The sequence below is a fragment of the Gracilinanus agilis genome, chromosome 1 (assembly GCF_016433145.1).
Source record: "Gracilinanus agilis isolate LMUSP501 chromosome 1, AgileGrace, whole genome shotgun sequence".
Classification (NCBI taxonomy): Eukaryota; Metazoa; Chordata; class Mammalia; order Didelphimorphia; family Didelphidae; genus Gracilinanus; species Gracilinanus agilis.
The window spans coordinates 785901424-785921961 of NC_058130.1; the positions used below are offsets into that span (position 1 = coordinate 785901424).

A 20538-nucleotide genomic window follows, 5' to 3' on the forward strand; every position below is an offset into this window, starting at 1 on the left:
ATTAGTACAGCTTTTCAAGTGTTATTAAACTTTTAGGAACTTAGAGTGCACTTCATATTGTGCAGGTGGAAAATTTGCCACACCTGAGCTACATTCCCAGTATCCTTTTAGGTTACATCCTAATTTGACATACAGAGGCCTGGAAGATAAATTTGGCTGAGACCCACAATGTGGGGCTCTTTTTAGGGAGCTTGTGCTTTTGGTAAAGTGCTGCAGGTGTGAGTCTCTGGCTCTCTTTGCTCACTTTACTGAATCCTTTTCCTTCTCTTTTTTATTATTATTAAATCCTTGATCTTTTTCAAATACTAGGAGGATTTATTCATTTTTTACTCCTAAAATATTCAGAAACCTTAGATCTTTCCAGGTCCTATTAGAATCATTTCCTTTGAACTTAATGGGATTATCTAACTTGTTGTTTTCTCAGAATTTTTCATTTCAGGTCCTTGAGGAGGATGAAATGCAATTGGTTTTCTAACCCTAATGATAAAAACATAAGCAAAATTCCTTTTTGGTTCATAGATTTCTCCTCCCCACAGGTTCAGTAATTGCAGGAATGAATTAACTTACAAGAGGCTAATTATACTTCAGTTAAAACAAAAATGTGGATTCGGTGAAGAAATACTTCAGGCATTCCCCACTGTACACAGACAACAGTGTTTATCCATTGAATTACCTGCAGTAGATCATATTTCCTTATTGACCACATTCAAATGGAGAAGATATTAAACTATTATTCCACACTAATTATATTTAGAAAGAATGAGATAATACAGGGACTCCACTTTAATGTATGATTTTGTTGTAATCTTCTATTTGATTAGCATTGACAGATAGTTGTTTGTGATATGTATTGACCACATATGACTGGTAATAGTTACATCTTAAAATTTAAATTATGCTCCTATTTTCTAATTTACATCCAGACTCAGGAGTAATTAGGTGGGAAACATTCTTTTTCAACAGGAAATGGCAAAGTGGAGATACTGAGTCAAAAAGGGATTCTACCCCCATGTGTGCTGAGAATCACCCCTTTGAGTTCTGCCAGACAAAGATCTCCACCTGTAACTGTTCCTGATCATATTCCTTCTGAATAACTTTTGGCTTTTCTCTGGAGTGGTGGATTACCAACTTCATGATCAAAGATCTATCAGACAACTATAACTGACTGAACTCAAGACTCAAAATAATGTTAGAGGCTGTCCCAAAAGCTCTTCTTCAAATGGCAAATCTTACCAATCAGGTGTGTAGAGCAGAAAGTTTTCCAGGATTGACAGACAGAGAATATATTTCATTCTATAAGTGTTGTTTCACTTCCTTTTGGTTAGAATTCATCTTGGCATGAGGATCAATTAGTTGATATAATGCTTTAAAAACTTCTCATGGGATTCTGGGTTAAGATGGTGGCAGAGTAAAAAGTAGCTGCTTAACCTCTCTGAACCCACAAATATAGGACTCCTGAAGAGGACATAAAAACAAATCCAGACAAACAAAGGTACCCCACAATAGGGCGCAGCATTGAAGGTACATGGGATTGAGCATTTCCAAGCTATAAGGGGGTGAAACAGCTCTCACTAAAACGAGAGCTGAGCAACCCTCTCCCCACCACACCACCTACAGGGCCAAAGTCAGCTCACAAAAGTTAGAGCAAGTTTGGGACATCCATTAAGTCCTTGGTAGCTACCTGGGATCACTAGGGCCTCCTCCTGAGAGCAACAAGACTTAATACCCCAAGAGGCTAAAGAACACATGGACTTTGAACACAGACCTTGAGCTCAGGCATGGATGCAGGTGCAGACACTGATCCTGAGCACAGACATGAACCTTGGGTGGGGACCCAGTGCAGAGGGGTACATGACTGTGGAAGCAGCTCCCCGAGACTGTTAAAGGAGCTTCGGGCAGAAAAACAAGCAAGGGGACCACCTCAGGAGCCTAAAGAGTGCAGACAGACCTTGAGCATGAGGATAAACCTCAGAGGGCACCCGGCTCACAATGGCAAGCCAGTAACAAGAACCCCAAATGAGAAAGATCAACAAGAAAAAATCTTTAACACTTGACAACTTTTACACAGAAAAAATCCAGACAACAGAGCGAACAGCAGAGGAGAACAAAAAATAATCATATCCAAACCTTCCCAAAAAAATGAAAACTGGTCACAAGCTCTTTAAGAGTTCAAGTCAGAGATTATGAGAAAGATGGAAGAGGTCTGGCAAGAAAATAACAGTTTAAAAGGCAGAATTTCGCAATTGAAAAGTGAGGCTCAGAAATCAAATGAATTGATAAGTAAATTGAAGACCAAAAATGACCAGCTGGAAGCCTTGAAGAACCAAACAGACCAGATTGAAAAGGAAAACCAAAAAGTTATAGCCCAAAACCAAAAGATTATAGCCAAAAACCAGTCTCTAAAGGCTAGAATTGGGCAATTAGAAGCCAATGATCTCTCAAGACAACAAGAACAAATATAGCAAAGTCAAAAGACTGATAAAATAGAAGGAAACATGAAATAACTCAATGAGAAATTGATAGATCAAGAAAACAGTTCTAGAAGAGACAATTTGAGAATCATTGGTCTTCCTGAAAAACCAGAAATTAATAGAAATTTGGACTCCATACTAAAAGAAATTATTCAGCAAAACTACCCTGAATTTCTACAACAGGAGGGCAATATAGACATTGAAAAGATCCATAGATCACCCTCTACACTAGATTCTGTAAAAACAACTCCCAGGAATATAGTAGGCAAATTCAAGGGCTTCCAAGTAAAAGAAAAAAAATTTCCAAGAAGCCAAAAATAGACAATTCACATATCAAGGAGCACCAATCAGAATCACACAGGATCTGGCAGCCTCGACCCTCAGGACCGCAAGGCTTGGGATATGATATTCAGAAAGGCAAGAGAACTGGGTCTACAACCAAGGATCACCTACCCATCAAAATTGACCATATACTTCCAGGGGAAATATGGGCATTCAACAAAATAGACCATATACTTCCAGGGGAAATATGGGCATTCAACAAAATAGAAGATTTCCAAGTATTTGCATAGAAAAGACCAGAACTAAATGGAAAGTTCGATATCCAACCACAAAAATCAAGAGAAAAACGAAAAGGTAAATAAGAAACAGAGGGGAAAGAAAGAAAACTTATTTTTAAATTTGCCTCTTTAAGGGCTTCAATAAGATCTAATTATTTGTACTCCTATATGGAGAAATGTTATGTGTAATTCTCTGTAGTGAACTCTATTCACTATTATAGTAATTAGAAAAATTATAGGGAGAGGTTGGTGTACTAAATGGTCTAAGATGATATGGGGGGTGGGAAAGAGGGGAGTGAATACTAGATGGCACCAAGAGAAACTTGAATGAATAAGAAAAAAGGATATTCTGTTACACACAAAGAGGGCATGGGAAGGAGAGGGGATGAATATTATTATAAGAAGGAGAGGAAGAGAGCATTAAGAGGTAATATTTAAACCTTACTCTCAGTGGAATTAACCATGAGAGGGAAGAGTAGCTATATCCATTGGGATATAGAACTCTATCTAACCCTAGAGAAAGTCAGAAGGGATAAACCAAGGGGAGTGGGGAGGTCAAAAAATGGAGAGGAGGAGAAGAGGGAGGGAGTTCATTAGGCCTTAAAAATAAAAAGAGGGGAATAATAAGGGAGGGAGTAGAAAGGGAAGTAAATCGAGGGAGGGGACAAGGGTTATTGGTTTAAAACAAACCACTGGTTTAAAAAAATAGTGTAAAAAGAAAGGGTGGAACTAGTAGAGGATACCAAAATCTTGGGGAACACACAACTGATCATTATAACTTTGAATGTGAATGGGATGAACTCACCCATAAAACGGAAGCAAATAGCAGAGTGGATTAGAAACCAAAATCCTACCATATGTCGTCTACAAGAAACACATATGAGGCAGGTGGACATACACAAGTTTAAGTTAAAGGGCTGGAGCAAAATCTTTTGGGCTTCAAATAAGAAAAAGAAGGCAGGAGTGGCAATCATGATTTCTGACAAAGCCAAAGAAAAAAATAGATATGATTAAAAAAGACAGGGAAGGTAATTAGATCCTGATGAAAGGCGGTATAGATAATGAGGAAATAACGGTGCTCAATATGTATGCACCAAATGGCATAGCATCCAAATTCATAAAGGAGAAACTGGCAGAGTTCAATAAGGAAATAGATAGTAAAACCATACTAGTGGGAGTTCTAAATATTCCTCTTTCAGATCTAAACAAATCAAACCAAAAAATAATTAAAAAAGAAATAAGAGAGTTGAATGAAATCCTAGAAAAATTAGATTTAATAGATACGTGGAGAAAAATAAATAGGGACAAAAAGGGATATAGGCACTTTTCAGCTGTATATGGTACATTCACAAAGATGGACCGTGTAATAGGGCATAGAAAAATTGCAAACAAATGCAAAAGATCAAAAATAATGTTACCTTCTCAGATCATGATGCAATAAAAATAATAATTAGTAAGGACACCTGGACAGGCAAATCAAAAAACTAATTGGAAATTAAATAATATGATTCTCCAAAACGAGTCAGTTAAAGAAGAAATCATAGAAACAACAATTTCATTGAAGGGAATGACAATGATGAGACATCATACAAAACTCTCTGGGATGCAGCTAAAGCAGAGGTTTATATCCTTGAGTGCATATATTAACAAATTGGGGAGGGAAGAGATTAATGAATTGGACATGCAACTTAAAAAATAAGAAATTGAGCAAATTGAAAATCCTCAGATGAAAACTAAATTAGAAATACTAAAAATCAAAGGAGAAATTAGTAAAAATCAAAAGTAAAAGAACTATTGAATTAATAAATAAGACTAGAAGCTGGTATTTTGAAAAAATAGTTAAAATAGACAAAGTATTGGCCAATCTAATAAAAAAGGAAAGAAGAAAACCAAATTAACAGTATGAAAGATGAAAAGGGGAGACCTCCCCTCTAATGAGGAGGAAATTAAGGCAATCATTAAAAACAATTTTGCCCAATTATGTGGCAATAAATATAGCAATCTAGGTTATATGTATAAATATTTACAAAAATATAAATTGCCTAGATCAACAACAGACAAAATAGAATACCTAAGCAATCCCATATCTGAAAAAGAAATTGAACAAGCCATCAAAGAAGTCACTAAGAAAAAATTGCCAGGGCCTGATGGATTCACAAGTGAATTCTATCAGACATTCAAAGAGCAACTAATCCCAATACTATACAAATTATTTGATATGATAAGCAAAGAAGGATTCCTACCAAATTCCTTTTATGACACAAATATGGTACTGATTCCAAAGCCAGGTAGTTCAAAAACAGAGAAAGAAAACTACAGACCAATCTCCCTAATGAACTCAAAAATCTTAAATAGAATACTAGCAAAAAGACTCCAGCAAGTGATCCAAGAGGATCATCCACCATGATCAGGTGGGATTTATACCAGGAATGCAAGGATGGTTCAACATTAGGAAAACCATCCACATAATTGACCATATCAACAAGCTAACAAACAAAAATCACATGATTATCTCAATAGATGCTGAAAAGGCCTTTGACAAAATACAGCACCCATTCCTATTGAAAACACTGAAAAGTATAGGAATAGAAGGACCTTTCCTAAAAATAATAAAACAGTGTATATCTAAAACCATCAACAAGCTTAATATGCAATGGGGATAAATTAGAAGCCTTCCCAATAAGATCAGGAGTGAAACAAGGATGCCCATTATCACCTCTATTATTTAACATTGTGGTAGAAACACTAGCAGTAGCAATTAGAAAAGAAAAAGAAATTGAAGGTATCAAAATAGGCAAAGAGGAGACTAAGCTATCACTCTTTGCAGATGATATGGTCTACTTAAAAAATCCTAGAGAATCAACTAAAATGCTTGTAGAAATAATCAACAACTTTAGCAAAGTTGCAGGATACACGGGTCACCTGAGTAGCTCAGTGGATTGAGAGCCACGCCTAGAGACGGGAAGTCCTAGGTTCAAATCTGGCCTCGGACACTTCCCAGCTGTGTGACCCTGGGCAATTCACTTGACCCCCATTGCCCACCCTTACCACTTTCCACCTAGGAGCCAATACACAGAAGTTAAGGGTTTAAAAAAATCTAAAACAAAGTTGTAGGATACAAAATAAATGCATATAAATCATCAGCATTTCTATATCCTTCCAACACATCACAGCAGCAAGATGTAGATAAGAGAAATGCCATTTAAAATAACCCTAGGCAATATAAAATACTTAGGAATCTATCTACCAAAACAAACACAGGAATTATGTGAAAACAACTACAAAACACTTTCCAAACAATTAAAACTAGATCTAAACAACTGGAAAAACATTGATTGCTCATGGATAGGATGAGCTAACATAATAAAAATGACCATTCTACCCAAATTAATTTACCTATTTAACGCCATACCTATTAAACTACCAAAAAAACTTTTTTACTCAATTTGAAAAAAACTATAACAAAGTTCATTTGGAATAACAAAAGATCAAGAATATCAAAGGAAATAATGAAAAAAAAGTGAAGGAAGGGGGCCTAGCAGTACCAGATATTAAACTATACTATAAAGCAGTGGTCATCAAAACAATATGGTACTGGCTAAGAGACAGAAGGGAGGATCAGTGGAATAGACTTGGGGTAAATGACATCAGCAAGACAGTGTATGATCAACCCAAAGAGCCCAACTTTTGGGACATGAATCCACTATTTGACAAAAACTGCTGGGAAATTTGGAAAATAATATGGGAGAAATTCGGTTTAGATCAACATCTCACACCCTACACCAAGATAAATTCAGAATGGGTGAATGACTTGAATATAAAGAGAGAAACTATAAATAAGTTAAGTGAACACAGAATAGTATACTTGTCAGATCTCTGGGAAAGGAAAGATTTTAAAACCAAGCAAGAGAGAAAATTACAAAATGTAAATTAAATGGTTTTGATTATATTAAACTAAAAAGCTTTTGTACAAACAAAAACAATGCAGCCAAAATCAGAAGGGAAACAACAAATTGGGAAAAAATCTTTATAACTAAAAACTCTGACAGGGGTCTAATTACTCAAATATACAAGGAGTTAAATCAATTGTATAAAAAATCAAGCCATTCCCCAGTTGATAAATGGGCAAGGGACATGAATAGGCAATTTTCAGGTAAAGAAATCAAAAGTATCAATAAGCACATGAGAACATGTGCTAAATCTCTAATAATTAGAGAAATGCAAATCAAAACAACTATGAGATATCACCTCACACCTAGCAGATTGGCTAAAATGCAAGAAGGGGAGAGTAATGAATGCTGGAGGGGATGTGGCAAAATTGGGACATTAATGCATTGCTGGTGGATTTGTGAACTGATCCAAACATTCTGGCTGGTAATTTGGAACTATGCTCAAAGAGCTCTAAAAGACTGTCTGCCCTTTGATCCAGCCATACCATTGCTGGGTTTGTACCCCAAAGAGATCATAGATAAAAACACTTGTACAAAAATATTTATAACTGCTCTTTTGTAGTGGCAAAAAACTGGAAAAGGAGGGTATGTCCTTCAATTGGGGAATGGCTGAACAAATTGTTGAATATGCTGTTGATGGAATACTACTGTGCTCAAAGGAATAATAAACTGGAGGAATTCCATGTGAACTGGAAAGACCTCCAGGAATTGATGCAGAGTGAAAGGAGCAGATCCAGAAGAACATTGTACACAGAGACTGATAGACTGGTAAAATTGAATGTAATGGACTTCTGTACTAGCAGCACTGCAATAATCCATAACAATTCTGAGGGACTTATGGAAAAGAATGCTACCCACATTCAGAGGAATAACTGCAGGAGAGGAAACACAGAAGAAAAGCAACTGCTTGAACACATGGGTTGAGGGGGACATGATGGGGGATGTAGACTTAAAACTAACCAATGCAACTATCAATGATTTGGAAATAAGTCTTGATTGATGACATGTTAAAACCAGTGGAAATGTGCATTGGCTATGAGGAGGGGGAGGTTGGGTGGTGAAGGGGAAAGTAAGAGCATGAATCATGTAACCATGATAACTTTTCTAAAAAATAAAAATTATTAAATGTTAAAAAAAACTACTCATGGTTTCCTTGTTATTCTTTAATTGAAAATTTTAATGTGTACACTTAATACAGTCTGTGAAATTCCTTTAAGTACTTCTTTAAAATGCTTGATTGTAAGACCACATTTGCTCTGAGGCTTGGCAATTTTATCGATTTAAGCCTTCACAGGTAATACAAAAGGTTTTATGATTTAAGATTGAATTTTCCTCTTTGGAATTTTGATTTTGCATTCTTAACAGTTTCTTAAGATTGTGATTTTTAATAAATTCACTAATAATTACTTTCTTTATCAAAAACCATCCCTATGTGTGATGATACTTTGGTTAAATTTTAGATTTCTCAGCTCCTTTCTTGGGTCAGTGCTATGTTCAAATTTCTGTTTTGATGTAATGTAGGAATTTAGGAAAGTTTTCTGCTAATTGTATTTCAAAGAATGACAAAGTCATTTTAACTATTATTGCACATTTTCTATGCAGTTGAATATACATTATGCTTCTATTTAATTTTATATTATTTTAAATATGGATCTTATAATGTTAGCAGTAGAGAAAAATATATGTGAGTCTGATCTAAAAAAAGAAATTGAATTGATAGTTTCTTCTTCATCTGGTAGAATTTATGTGATTGAAATATGTTAGATTAAGTCTATATCTTTGAAGATAAACAAAATAAATAGAAAAAGCTAGGTGAAAGGTAAAGGCTTTGACACTTCTTCCTACATAACGTTTTTAACTTTTTGATGTAGTGAGTTATACCTACCCAAAGTAGGGATGCTTTTATCATTGATATTTAATTGAATAAAATGGTTGAATGAATTGAAAGACAGAAACCCTTAGATTTAATATCTTCAAAGAATCAAGAATGTTAATGCCAGCCTTTAAAATTTACATTGTTAAACATATCATGACTGGTCTCCATCCTGGTAAAATAAGAATTGACCTATGTTTTTAACTTTGAAAATAATTTTCTAAATGGAATGATCCCTTAGTAAAATACTTAGTCTGCTGATAAAGAGATGTGTTAGGGTCATCAATTTAGACAACAGTCAAGCCCTGTTAGCAACAAAACAGGGAGTGTTTTGAGATCAACAAGCAATTAACTTTAGCTAGTAAATCAGATATCTAAGTGACAATAGTGAATTACTAACTGCTGGACTGAATTCATTAATTCAACAATCTAATATCAGAAATTTGTTAACTTCTTTATAGGTGGAAGAGGCAATTAAGCAAGATTTTTCAGAGTCAAGGTTTACAAGTTTATATATTTATTTAGAATAGACATTTAAAAAGGAGAAAATTTAAATCTCTAAATTTAAGGTGTAACATCTATGAATTAGTTTGGAATACTATTAAAATATATAATTTTAGAATAAGAATGTGATTTCATTGGTTGAATGTAAAAATCAGTGTAATTGATAGAAACTGCATATATCAAGGATTTTGTGTAACCAAAAGAACTGATCTTATTTTACCAATTTGTGTGATGGGCTAAAGTAATGTCTGATATACATTAGATAAAGCAATGTGTTAAAATACTGTCTTTAAATGATATAGTCTTTTTTTAAACCTTAATTCTTTTGGGTTGTTGATTAGCAATTAAAGTGATACTTTGGGTATCCTACAGACTATTTGGAATGATGGGTAGTACAAGGAATGTTGTATCTGAATAGGAAAGAATTGAGACAGATGCAGTTTTAGTAAGGGATTTTAATGAATGATGCAAGGAGAGACTAAACTGTTTAGAAAATAATTGTAAGTATATAAAAAAGAGAGGAGTGAAGAAAGTTTTGAAAAGGTTATGTAGCCCATTTCTATTAATCAAGTAAACAGAGTAGCTTAATGTAAAAGGTAAAAATTTCTTACTACTAATGAGATCTAACAATGGTTCTTGTGTTCTTGTATTTCGAAGCAACCAAAAGCATCAATCTTTTATCTTTGAGACCCATATGAAATTAATTAGGTCAAATTATATACAATTAGAACATGAGTTAAAATAATTTCTACAAAAAAATTTAGAAGCAGAACCCTTTAAAAGAATCATTTGGCAAATATAATTATGTGCTACTATTTACCAAATCTATGATCATTACATGGCATGACATTATTGAAAAATAACGGCATTACACACAACATCTGTATTCCTATCAAATCTGAGGACAATCTACAAATATAGGATCCTTATTTCATATTTAGAATCTGGACATTTTTTGAAGTTTACTACATTTAAGAATTAAGATGTTATTTCAAAACAACATATACACATTCTAATTTGAAATACACACTTTTTAGAAATTGAGAAATTAAGCATTTTTGTTCAGCCATTTGATTAGTTTCAATTTCATTTTATAGATATCCATTGTTTCTAGTCTTTTTAATGTGACCAATTGATACCTATTGTTATCATTATTGTTATTATTAACTCTTACAGTTTGGCCAAAAAGATGCTAAGACTAATGTATAAGGGAGATGTACTAAACCATGCTGGTACCAAACACAAAAATAAAAGTAAATGAAGGTATTACCTTCATTTCCTCTCATTTGTTAAGTTTTCACTACCACTGCTTTTACTTTCTCTTCTCATTACTGTCTCCAAGTTCCTCTTAATGACATAGAGAACAAAAGTAGCAGTTTTTAACAAAAACATGTTCTTTTAATCAAAATCACTGAACTTAATCTGGTGCAATTTGATGTTCTTTCTTTTTTAGGGGGGACTATTTAGAGGACTATTTCTTTACCTTAGCTAAAAAATTGACAATGATTACTATCCTCAGAGAATGGAAAGGAATAAAGGGAGAGGGAAGGAGAATAAGGGGGAGGTTCTCAGGGTGACCAGCCTTGTAGGTGGCCACCCAAGTGGAATATCAAACACTGTAGTGGTTAGATGCCTGGCAATAATCTGGACTGAAGAGGGCTCATTCTGGTGGCAGTGGCATTCCAGATAATAGAGGGCAGGTCTTGGGGTGGAGAGGTAGACCAGGTGCTGAGGTCCTGGCCTATGGTGCCACTGGAGGACATTTGTGATCTCAGGACTTCAGAGGTAGGGCAGGTGGGACAGTGGGAACTATGAGGAACAGCCCAGAGAATACGAGTTCTAAACAAGAAACTGTCTGCTCTCCTTGGAACTAAGTTCTCTCTACATTCTTCACTTTGAGCCCAGATTTCTCTGCTTTCCTTTGGGACTGAAATCTTTCTGCCTTCTGGTTCTAAGTATATCTGAATGAGGACCTTTTCCTGCCCCTCATAGTGGTAGTTCCTGCCTTTTCCACTGGTCTTCATCTTACCTGTCTGAACTCTCTGAATGCTGTTCAGATAAATCAGGAGCAATTCTCCCTCTCAGACTTGGCACCAGGGGCTGCTCTCTTCCCTAGCTACTTTTGTCACATAGTGTCTTTTGTTGTGTGAGAAGGAATGTTGATTCTGACCCAAAGAATGGCAGCTCAGACACATTCCTCCCAAGACATGTAGGTGTCTGTTGATGGGTATTACACATAGTAAAGTCATTGAAGATGGACAAAAGTCATTGCAGTGGGGTGGAATAGCCCCTAGATGGGTGTAGAGCACAGTGGAATGTCCGTGTAGGATTTCAGTATTCTGTATTTTATTGAGGATCTGGGGAATTGTATCTTCCCATGCCTGGAAATTCTCAGCCTTTCTTCAGACCTTTCCTCTCCTGGATATCCAGGCGCATTCTCATCTGAAAAATAGGGAATGGGTCAGGGAGGAGTTAAGTGGAAGAATATCCAATACCAACTATATCCTGTGTTTTCTATGGAGCAGATAGGAAAGATTTTGGAGAGTGTAACCCACTGCGTTAAATGACCAGTCAATTAATTTTTTATGATGAAAAAATTCTGCTTCTTGAGGATTCAAAACATTACACTGTCAGTATCTTTCTTTTGAATAATTCAATCGCCAAAATATTTTAAAAGGATGAATATCTCTTCTTTTACTCATCATACATATTCTTCTTCCTATGCAACTAAATATAAAATGACTGACTGTCTTCCAGTAACAAATTTTTCAAATCACACTCAGTGTTTCCCCAAATTCTCGATTTAACACAAGCTTCTTCACTTAGCTAGAATCAGTATGATCCCATATATCTCTATGGAAACCTCTTTATGCTTTCATGTAGATAAGAGTGTTTCAGACTTTTGGTAAATTAAGTAGAGAATTACTTTTTTGAGTTCTCCTCTTTGATCACTGGTAATTTTTTCCTCCCTAAAATAGAAAGTATATGCTACCTTCTCAGAAACTCTTCAAAAACATGTTCTTACCATATCAACTCTGACTCTTATGATGAGGAGGAATTTTAGATCACCTTCTTTATTTCTCCTCCACAGAATCTCACATCTCACTCAGAGAGCACTTCCTTTCTCCCTGATTCCACATGAAAAAAGCATTTCAAAGTAAGACAGTTCTCCAGGTTTTACTCTTTACAACATGATTCTCACATTAGACACAAAATGCTTTTGTCAATATTCCATTGGGTTCTGAATTACTGGTCTCCAGTCTCTGACACCATTCAAGGTTAGGAGTTTGGGTAAATCCCTTGTGTGCTTCAGTTTTCTCCAGTCAGAGGATGAAGGTTGTACTAGATTAATTCTCAAGGTTCAGCTTTAAATTTTGTGACTTTTCCTGTCTTAGTGGTCAATAACATTCAAGGATGTGGCTGTGTACTTCACCCAGGAAGAGTGGTGTCTACTGGACCATTCCCAGAAGGAGCTGTACCTGGAGGTCATGATGGAGAATGTGCAGAATTTACTCTCTGTGGGTAAGGACAATTTCCTGTGTTAACTCTGTATCTGCCATTAAGGGAATGGCAGATGTACAGGATTTTGTAGCAAAAGAAAAATCTAACCATAGAAAATATCTGAGGAGGCAAAGAAGAGCAAGGCAAATGCTCAACTGGGGATTGGGATATAAAAGCCTCCAGCTGCAAAAATCAATTAATAATGGTAATTGGTCTCAGGTGCTTGAAGAGTTAAAAAAAATTCAAAAATGCAATGAGTGAAGTTGAAGACAAATGGGGGAAACAAATTAAAGTATTCCAAAAAGAAAATAATAGCTAAAAAAGCGAAATTGGCCAAGTAGCAAAAGAAGCACAAATGCAATAAAGAAGAGTTTCATAAAAAGTAGTGTTGACTAACTGGAAAAAAAGGTTTAAAAAATCCAATTTAGAAAAGAGTTCCAGGAAAAGTAAAATGGACCAAATGGAAAAGGAGGATCAAAAGGTCATGGAAGAAAATCCTTGTTTTAAAATTAAATTGGGCAAATAAAAGCAAATGACTTCATGAGACATTAAAAAACAATAAAACAAAATCAAACGAATTTAAAAATAGTAGAAAATATGAAATATTTGACTAAAAAAACTGCCTGACCTGGAAAATATATGCAGGAAAGGTATTCTAAGGTTTTTTAAACAACCCCACCCCCAAAAAAATCCTACATGTCATATTTTATGAAATTTTTAACAAAAACTGCCTTGATATTCTCTAATCATAGATTAAAAGAGAAATGGAAAGAATCCACAGATTGCCTCCTATAATAAATCCCCAAATGATAACTCCTACAAATATTAGGGCCTAATTTAAGAACTTCCATACTAATTAGAAAGTACTGCATTAAGCCAGTAAGAAGTGATTCCAATATCATGGAGGTCAGTTCAATTTTTTTTAACTTTTCTCCTTAAAATAAATAGAACACAGCCATTTCTAATCTTAGTGGCAGGGCCCTGAAGTTCCACCTGGGGAATTTGTTCCCAAATAGCACCCCCCCTCACCTTAGAAAAAAAACCCCAATTAGCAGACCCTCAAGTTTCTACCTGGGGGAGGTTCTATATGTCAGCTACATTACTGACAGCAGACTGCTTTGTTTCTTAACTAGTTGTGAGGGCCTGTGGTAATTAGATTAAATCTGCACTGCGCATCTTTAGATTTAATCATCAAAGGTGAAAACATCTCCATTTTGGGGTTTTCTGTAACCCATCATGTGCTAGAGTAATAAATCAGAATTTACTGACTTCCTTGGGGGCAGTCCTAAGAAAAGCATCTGTTGTGATTGGACACATAAAATGAGAAGAGGCCACAGGAAGTGATGCAAAAGAAAGAGACCTCAGTCAGCTAGGCTCCATCTTCTGGTTGTGAATGGGGCCTGAGGAGCTCTTCTGATTCATGGAGGAGTGCTGGCTGGGACCCTGAGACTTTGTTGAGACTGTTCTTAAATCTTCCTTTGGAATTCCATGTGGTGAGTGTAAAGGCTTAATCTTCCTGAACTTCTCTTAAGGAACTTCCCTTTTAATAGAGACTTTGTGACTGAAGCTTTTTCTTCATTCACTTCTGGGCCCCTAAGCCTCTGGCCCTCTGAGTTTCTGGCCTTGGGTTAATTAGATCTACTTGCATTAACCTGGCCCTCTGAGTCTCCATCTTTGGGATCAAGGTCAGATTTCCCTGGGTTGACCTCCATCCAAAAAGGTAATTATATCAAAGTCCTTTTAAATCCTTAAAGGAACCACACTCTGATGTAACACTTGGCCAGTAGCACCATCTACTGAGAAAAAGAAGAATCACAAGCCATAAAAAAAAAATAAAATACACCTACCCCTTACCATACTCCCACCTATAATAATAAAAACTATATATAAAAAATACAATAACTAGATAAAATACATTAAAATTCTTTTCTCCTTTCCTTTATTCTAAACTCCTGATTACAACACTGTGCAACACAAATGCTACTCTACTAAAAGCCTTCTGGCTTTTGCCCAATTGGGAATATTTAAATTTTCAAAATGACTTGTTCCCCTTATGTTGCTAGAGAATTTTCTTTACCAATTCCTAAATGTTAAGGCACAAAAGGTTTAAGAATTTGCAACTATACATGCTCTAAATTCACAGTTGAGGCAACTGAGGAAACAAGGTTTAGATAACTTTCCCAAAGGTACCCAGTTACCATCTCTCTGAGGCTAGATTAAATTTGCTTTTCTGACTCCACTTTCTGATCTCCTTACCCTTCACTACAAACTACCTTTAATTTCCAGATAATGGAGACTGTACAATGTGTCTATCCTGCTATTAAAAGAGGTAAATAAAGATGGAATTTTCTGATTACAAATAGTTTCTATGATCTCTGCCCTCCTGCATATGTTCCAACAATGAATACAACAGAAATCATTCTGTAGGCCTCACGTTCATGCCCCTTTTCCATTAAGAGGACTATATTATTTTTCTCCCCTGATCCCTTCCTTCTTTCTCATGCCTAGGGCTTCAAGTTCCTAGAGAACATTTTATCTCCTGTTTTCAGCAAAGGAAATCACCATGGTTGCAAGAGCAAAAAGGCCCAAAGAGCTCCTGCCCAGGTGAGTGAGGTCAAAGCATGTGTATAAGGGCTGCAAAAGACTTTTATCTGTTGTAGTGTAGGGAGTGCTAGACTTGGGGAATGGCAGACCAATGTTGAATCAAACTGTTCATATTCTGAGAGAGATGAGGGTCTCAATGTAGATCATGAGACATTATATATTGTAGATCATAAATAAGGTGAATACTTAGTATGTTTACACTAAATGGCATAATATCTTTGTATCTATAGAGAAAAGAAAACTTATATTCCACACTGAAAATAACTGCATGAGAATTAAAGTGAAGTTGTTTTTCTGCTTAGCATACAAAATTTACCAAGAATGACCATGTGATATTGCATCCAAAATGATGAGAACAGAATATCTAGACGTTTACCTGAGATACACAAAATTTTAAGAATAAAGGATGAGTGTCTTTTTAGGAAAGATAGAAAGGACAATGGAGAAAGACTGTGCAATACTGCAGACAAAGCATACTCATGCACAGGGTTTGAGTTGTAGTCTAGTTGCAAGGAAGTTGGTCATGTCATACCTTCATTCTTTACTCATGACATGAATTGTGAAGGATAATGAGAATATTGGGCCTACCTGTGTCACAGCCTTTTGTCAGCTTTCATTGTTATTGTATGTGAGATTCTTTCTAAAATCATCCATCTTACAGATATGACCAAAGACTATCGAAAGACTGGTTCTGTTTGTTTAAGATTGAAAACTCCTTTTTTCCCTGGAGAAATATAATAACAATCAGTTTACTCTCTGCCATCAAAGGCAAGAACTTATATTTCTGTGTGTATGTGTGTCCTTCCTTCTGTGTTTATATCATAATTTGTTTTCTTCAAAAGCAGAGACTAATTTTGAAGTGAAGCAGATATCTACAAAACTGAGGCTTTTTCTTGAAGGATCTTGCCTCCAAGGACTCATGAATGATGATCCCCATGGCTTCATTTTGAGAGAAATCTGTGATTCTAATATCAAGGTGAATAAAAGTCCAAAGAGTGATTATGAATTAGATGAAACTGCAGTGAAATTCAGCCAATATTCAGTCCTAAAGCAGTTTATGAAATTGACCTCTGGAAATGACTGTTGTCAGGATAGTGAATATAGCAAATACTTTCCTGAAAATGTAGGAATTCTTCAGTCTCCTGAGAAATATTCTGAAATGCCTGTGTATAAAAGTAATGTAGGAGGAATGGTTTTTGGCTGGAGTTCAGACCTCATTAGACATCCAAAAAGTAAATATGTCAAGATAGTTTCTGTGAATGATGAAGATGGGTTTCAACCTTTAAAGCAGAACTCTGAGCTTGCTGCACATCAGAGGATCCATGATGGAGAGAAACTTTATGAATGTAAACAATGTGGAAAGACTTTCAAACGGAGGGGCCATCTTACTGCACATCAGAGAATTCACAGTGGAGAGAAACCTTATAAATGTAAACAATGTGGAAAGACTTTCAAATGGAGAGTCTCTCTTGCAGCACATCAGATAATCCACACTGGACAAAAACCTTTTGAATGTAAACATTGTGGAAATACTTTCACACGGAGGGAATCTCTTGCAGCACATCAAAGAATCCACACTGGAGAGAAACCTTATGAATGTAAACACTGTGAAAAGGCTTTCACATGGAAGGTCTCTCTTGCAGCACATCAGAGAATTCACACGGGAGAGAAACCTTATGAATGTAAACATTGTGGAAAGGCTTTCACACGGAGGGTCCGTCATGATGAACATCAGAGAATCCACACTGGAGAGAAACCTTATGAATGTAAATACTGTGGAAAAGCTTTTATAGACAAGAGATCTCTTGCAGCACATCAGAGAATCCACACTGGAGAGAAGCCTTATGAATGTAAACAGTGTGGAAAGGGTTTTACAGATAAGAGATCTCTTGCAGCACATCAGAGCATCCATACTGGACAAAAACCTTATGAATGTAAACAATGTGAAAAGATTTTCAAATGGAAAATCTCTCTTGCACGACATCAGACCATCCATACTGGACAGAAACCTTATGAATGTAAACAGTGTGGAAAGACTTTCACATGGAGGGGATCTCTTGTAGTACATCAGAGAATCCACACTGGAGAGAAACCTTATGAATGTAAACACTGTGGGAAGACTTTTACAGACAAGAGATCTCTTGCTACACATCAGAGCATCCATACTGGACAAAAACCTTATGAATGTAAACAATGCGGAAAGGCTTTCACACGGAGGGGATCTCTTGCAGAACATCAGAGAATCCACACTGGAGAGAAACCTTATGAATGTAAACGCTGTGGAAAGACCTTCAGACAGAGGAGCCATCTTGCAGCACATCAGAGAATCCACACTGGAGAGAAACCTTATGAATGTAAACACTGTGGGAAAAATTTTACAGACAAGAGATCTCTTGCTACACATCAGAGAATCAATCCTGGACAAAAACTTTGTGAATGTAAACAATGTGGAAAGGCTTTCACACGGAGGGGCTCTCTTGTAGAACATCAGAGAATCCACACTGGAGAGAAACCTTATGAATGTAAACACTGTGGAAAGACCTTCAGACAGAGGAACCATCTGGCAGGACATCAGAGAATCCACACTGGAGAGAAACCTTATGAATGTAAGCACTGTGGGAAGGCTTTTACAGACAAGAGATCTCTTGCTGCACATCAGAGAATCCATAATGGAGAGAAACCTTATGAATGTAAACACTGTGGAAAAGCTTTCACATGGAGGCACTCTCTTGCTAGGCATCAGAGCATCCACATTGGTGAGAAACTTTATGAATGCTATCAACTTGCATAGGCTTTCACATAAACTTCCATAGTTGCTTCATGTCAGAAAAATCTTCACTGGAGAGAAACCTCATTAGTGAGGCTGTTCTGTTGCATAATTTCTAACTGTAGGAGACAAATTTGTGAAACAAGTCTCCAAGCCAAAAAGACATTTGTTTATTGAGAGAGGGCCAATCTCACAATAAAGCCAGATTTCTGGTCAAGACCAAAAGACCCAGAATCTTGTGAGTTGTCTTCTAATATACCAAACTTATGCTAAAATTACAGGTTTTTGATTGTCAACAAATCAAACATATAATCTACAGAATTTTGAAAAACATAATCTTAGCAATATAAAAATGGAAGTCAGCAACTATAAAATTAATGTATTTATAAAAATGTTACCTAAGCAGTCAGGTCAGCAAATACATATAATCTCAAAACAGCAAAATAAGGGAAGTTACAAGACCTGATTAAGTCACCAGGGGAGGTTACTGGTATCTATTCTTGGGGTTATTCTTAGTTAAGCAAGATGCTGCAAAATACATTCACTTGTTTTCTCTTGCTTGACTTATGCTACAATTACATTTTAATAAAAACACTAACACCTACTGTTTGAGTCACAAAAAGGAGAGATTCCTAGAATTTTTCTAAGACCAGTATGAGAAAATGTCTTCTGAACAGCTCAGTACCATATGGATTCCCTGTGGGAAGACTTTCATCCAAAATCATCTCTTACTTCATATCAGAGGATTCATAATGCAGAAAAACCTAATGAATATGCTTAAGTTGAATGTGTTTTGCTCAGGACAAGGGTGATCACTATTATTTATAAATTGTAGGAACTGTTCATTCCATATGTATTAGGTTGGCTATTGTGACAAAAAGAGTAAAGGACAGAAGCTGGAGGAGATGTGAGAAAACTTTGATACTAATGAACTGTTGAGTGGAGTTGAAAACTGATTCAACCATTCTAGATATAGCTATTTTTCACTATTTTCAAAGGGCATTAAAAATAAAGGAAAAAGTACTCACACACACACACACACACACACACACACACACACACATACACACACAACTTACATACACACAAACATTTTAAGAAGGAACACTTAATGCTGCTCTTTTTGGGGTAACAAAAAATTGGAAAATAAGAGGGAACTCAACAATTAAGAAATGGCTGAGTAAATTGTTGTATATGATTGTAATAGAACACTATTGTTTTATAATTCATGAGAAATAGGAGGAGCTGGAAAAATCCTGGAAAGGCTTGAGAACTGATACAGATTGAATTTACTAACACCAGGAGAACCACTGTGGCTCATTGTGATAGAAATATTCTATGTAGAACAACTTTGAATTGAGTTATTCTCAACAATACAATGAAAAATCTGAAAGGACTCATGAAAAAAAGTTTCATGTGTTTCCAGATAAAAAGATAATGAAGTCTGAATCCAAACCAAAGAAAAAGTTTTTCACTTAAAAAAAATTTTTTTGTATGTTCAGGTTTAGTCGGACTTGTCGAGGGATTTAGTCCAAGGTTCAAAATCTCCATTTATACATACCCTCCTGTGATACTTTGGGGAGACCAGTCTCCCCAAAGGATCATGAAAACATAATCAACTTAAAAATTACAATAATTCGTGGATAAAAGGAAAAGAGAACAAAATCAATGGTTGCTACATTGACAAAAAGCCAATTGGGGGCATTCCACTTTGGCATAAAACTATAGATTCAGAACAAATACATTCAATCCTCTCAAAGTTCAATCTGGATCTTCTGGTGCAGTGTGTGGTCTCTGCAGACATCTTCATGGCACCTACTCCAAACATGTTTGTCTTCTGTATTCTGGGAGGTAGGAAGGTTCTTATCCTAAAATTGCTCAAATTCAAATCAAAGTTCATAACAATAACATAGTCCCCCCCTAAGGTGTATTATAACACAGGAATCACTCAGGGATACACAACTTAATTATGAGATATATGAATCAATTGGCAAAAGGAATCAAAAACATTAAAAATCCAAATAAAAGAGAAAAAATAACTTATGGATGAAATATAAAATATCAGAGTCTTATGTCTAAAAAGTCTCAGTAAAGAAAAAACAGGTTCTTGAATCAGGACCCAATTAAAGTGATTTAAGTATTTATTCACTTACTCAATCTGTAGCCAAGACTACAGAAAGTTTGTCACACTATGAAAGACAGAAGAGGGACTAGATTATAGGAGCCAGAATGGTAGTCAAAGAGAGATACTTGATGGGGTTCAGGGAAGTCAGGCCTCTGACATATGTCAAAACAGCTGCAACCTTGA

The 20538-nt window shown here is 35.8% G+C and overlaps 1 protein-coding gene across 1 annotated transcript in view; it reads left to right on the forward strand.

Annotated features, from left to right (window-relative positions):
• The window catches only part of LOC123230459 (zinc finger protein 260-like), a gene marked incomplete at its 3' end in the record, with an annotated part of 49827 nt that extends 32029 nt beyond the window's left edge, over window positions 1-17798 (forward strand). The window contains exons 2-3 of the mRNA XM_044656611.1: window positions 15409-15463; window positions 17163-17798. Coding sequence (XP_044512546.1) covers window positions 15409-15463; window positions 17163-17798 — 691 coding nt within the window. The remainder of the gene's footprint in view (window positions 1-15408; window positions 15464-17162) is intronic.
• Window positions 17799-20538: the final 2740 nt, after the last annotated feature.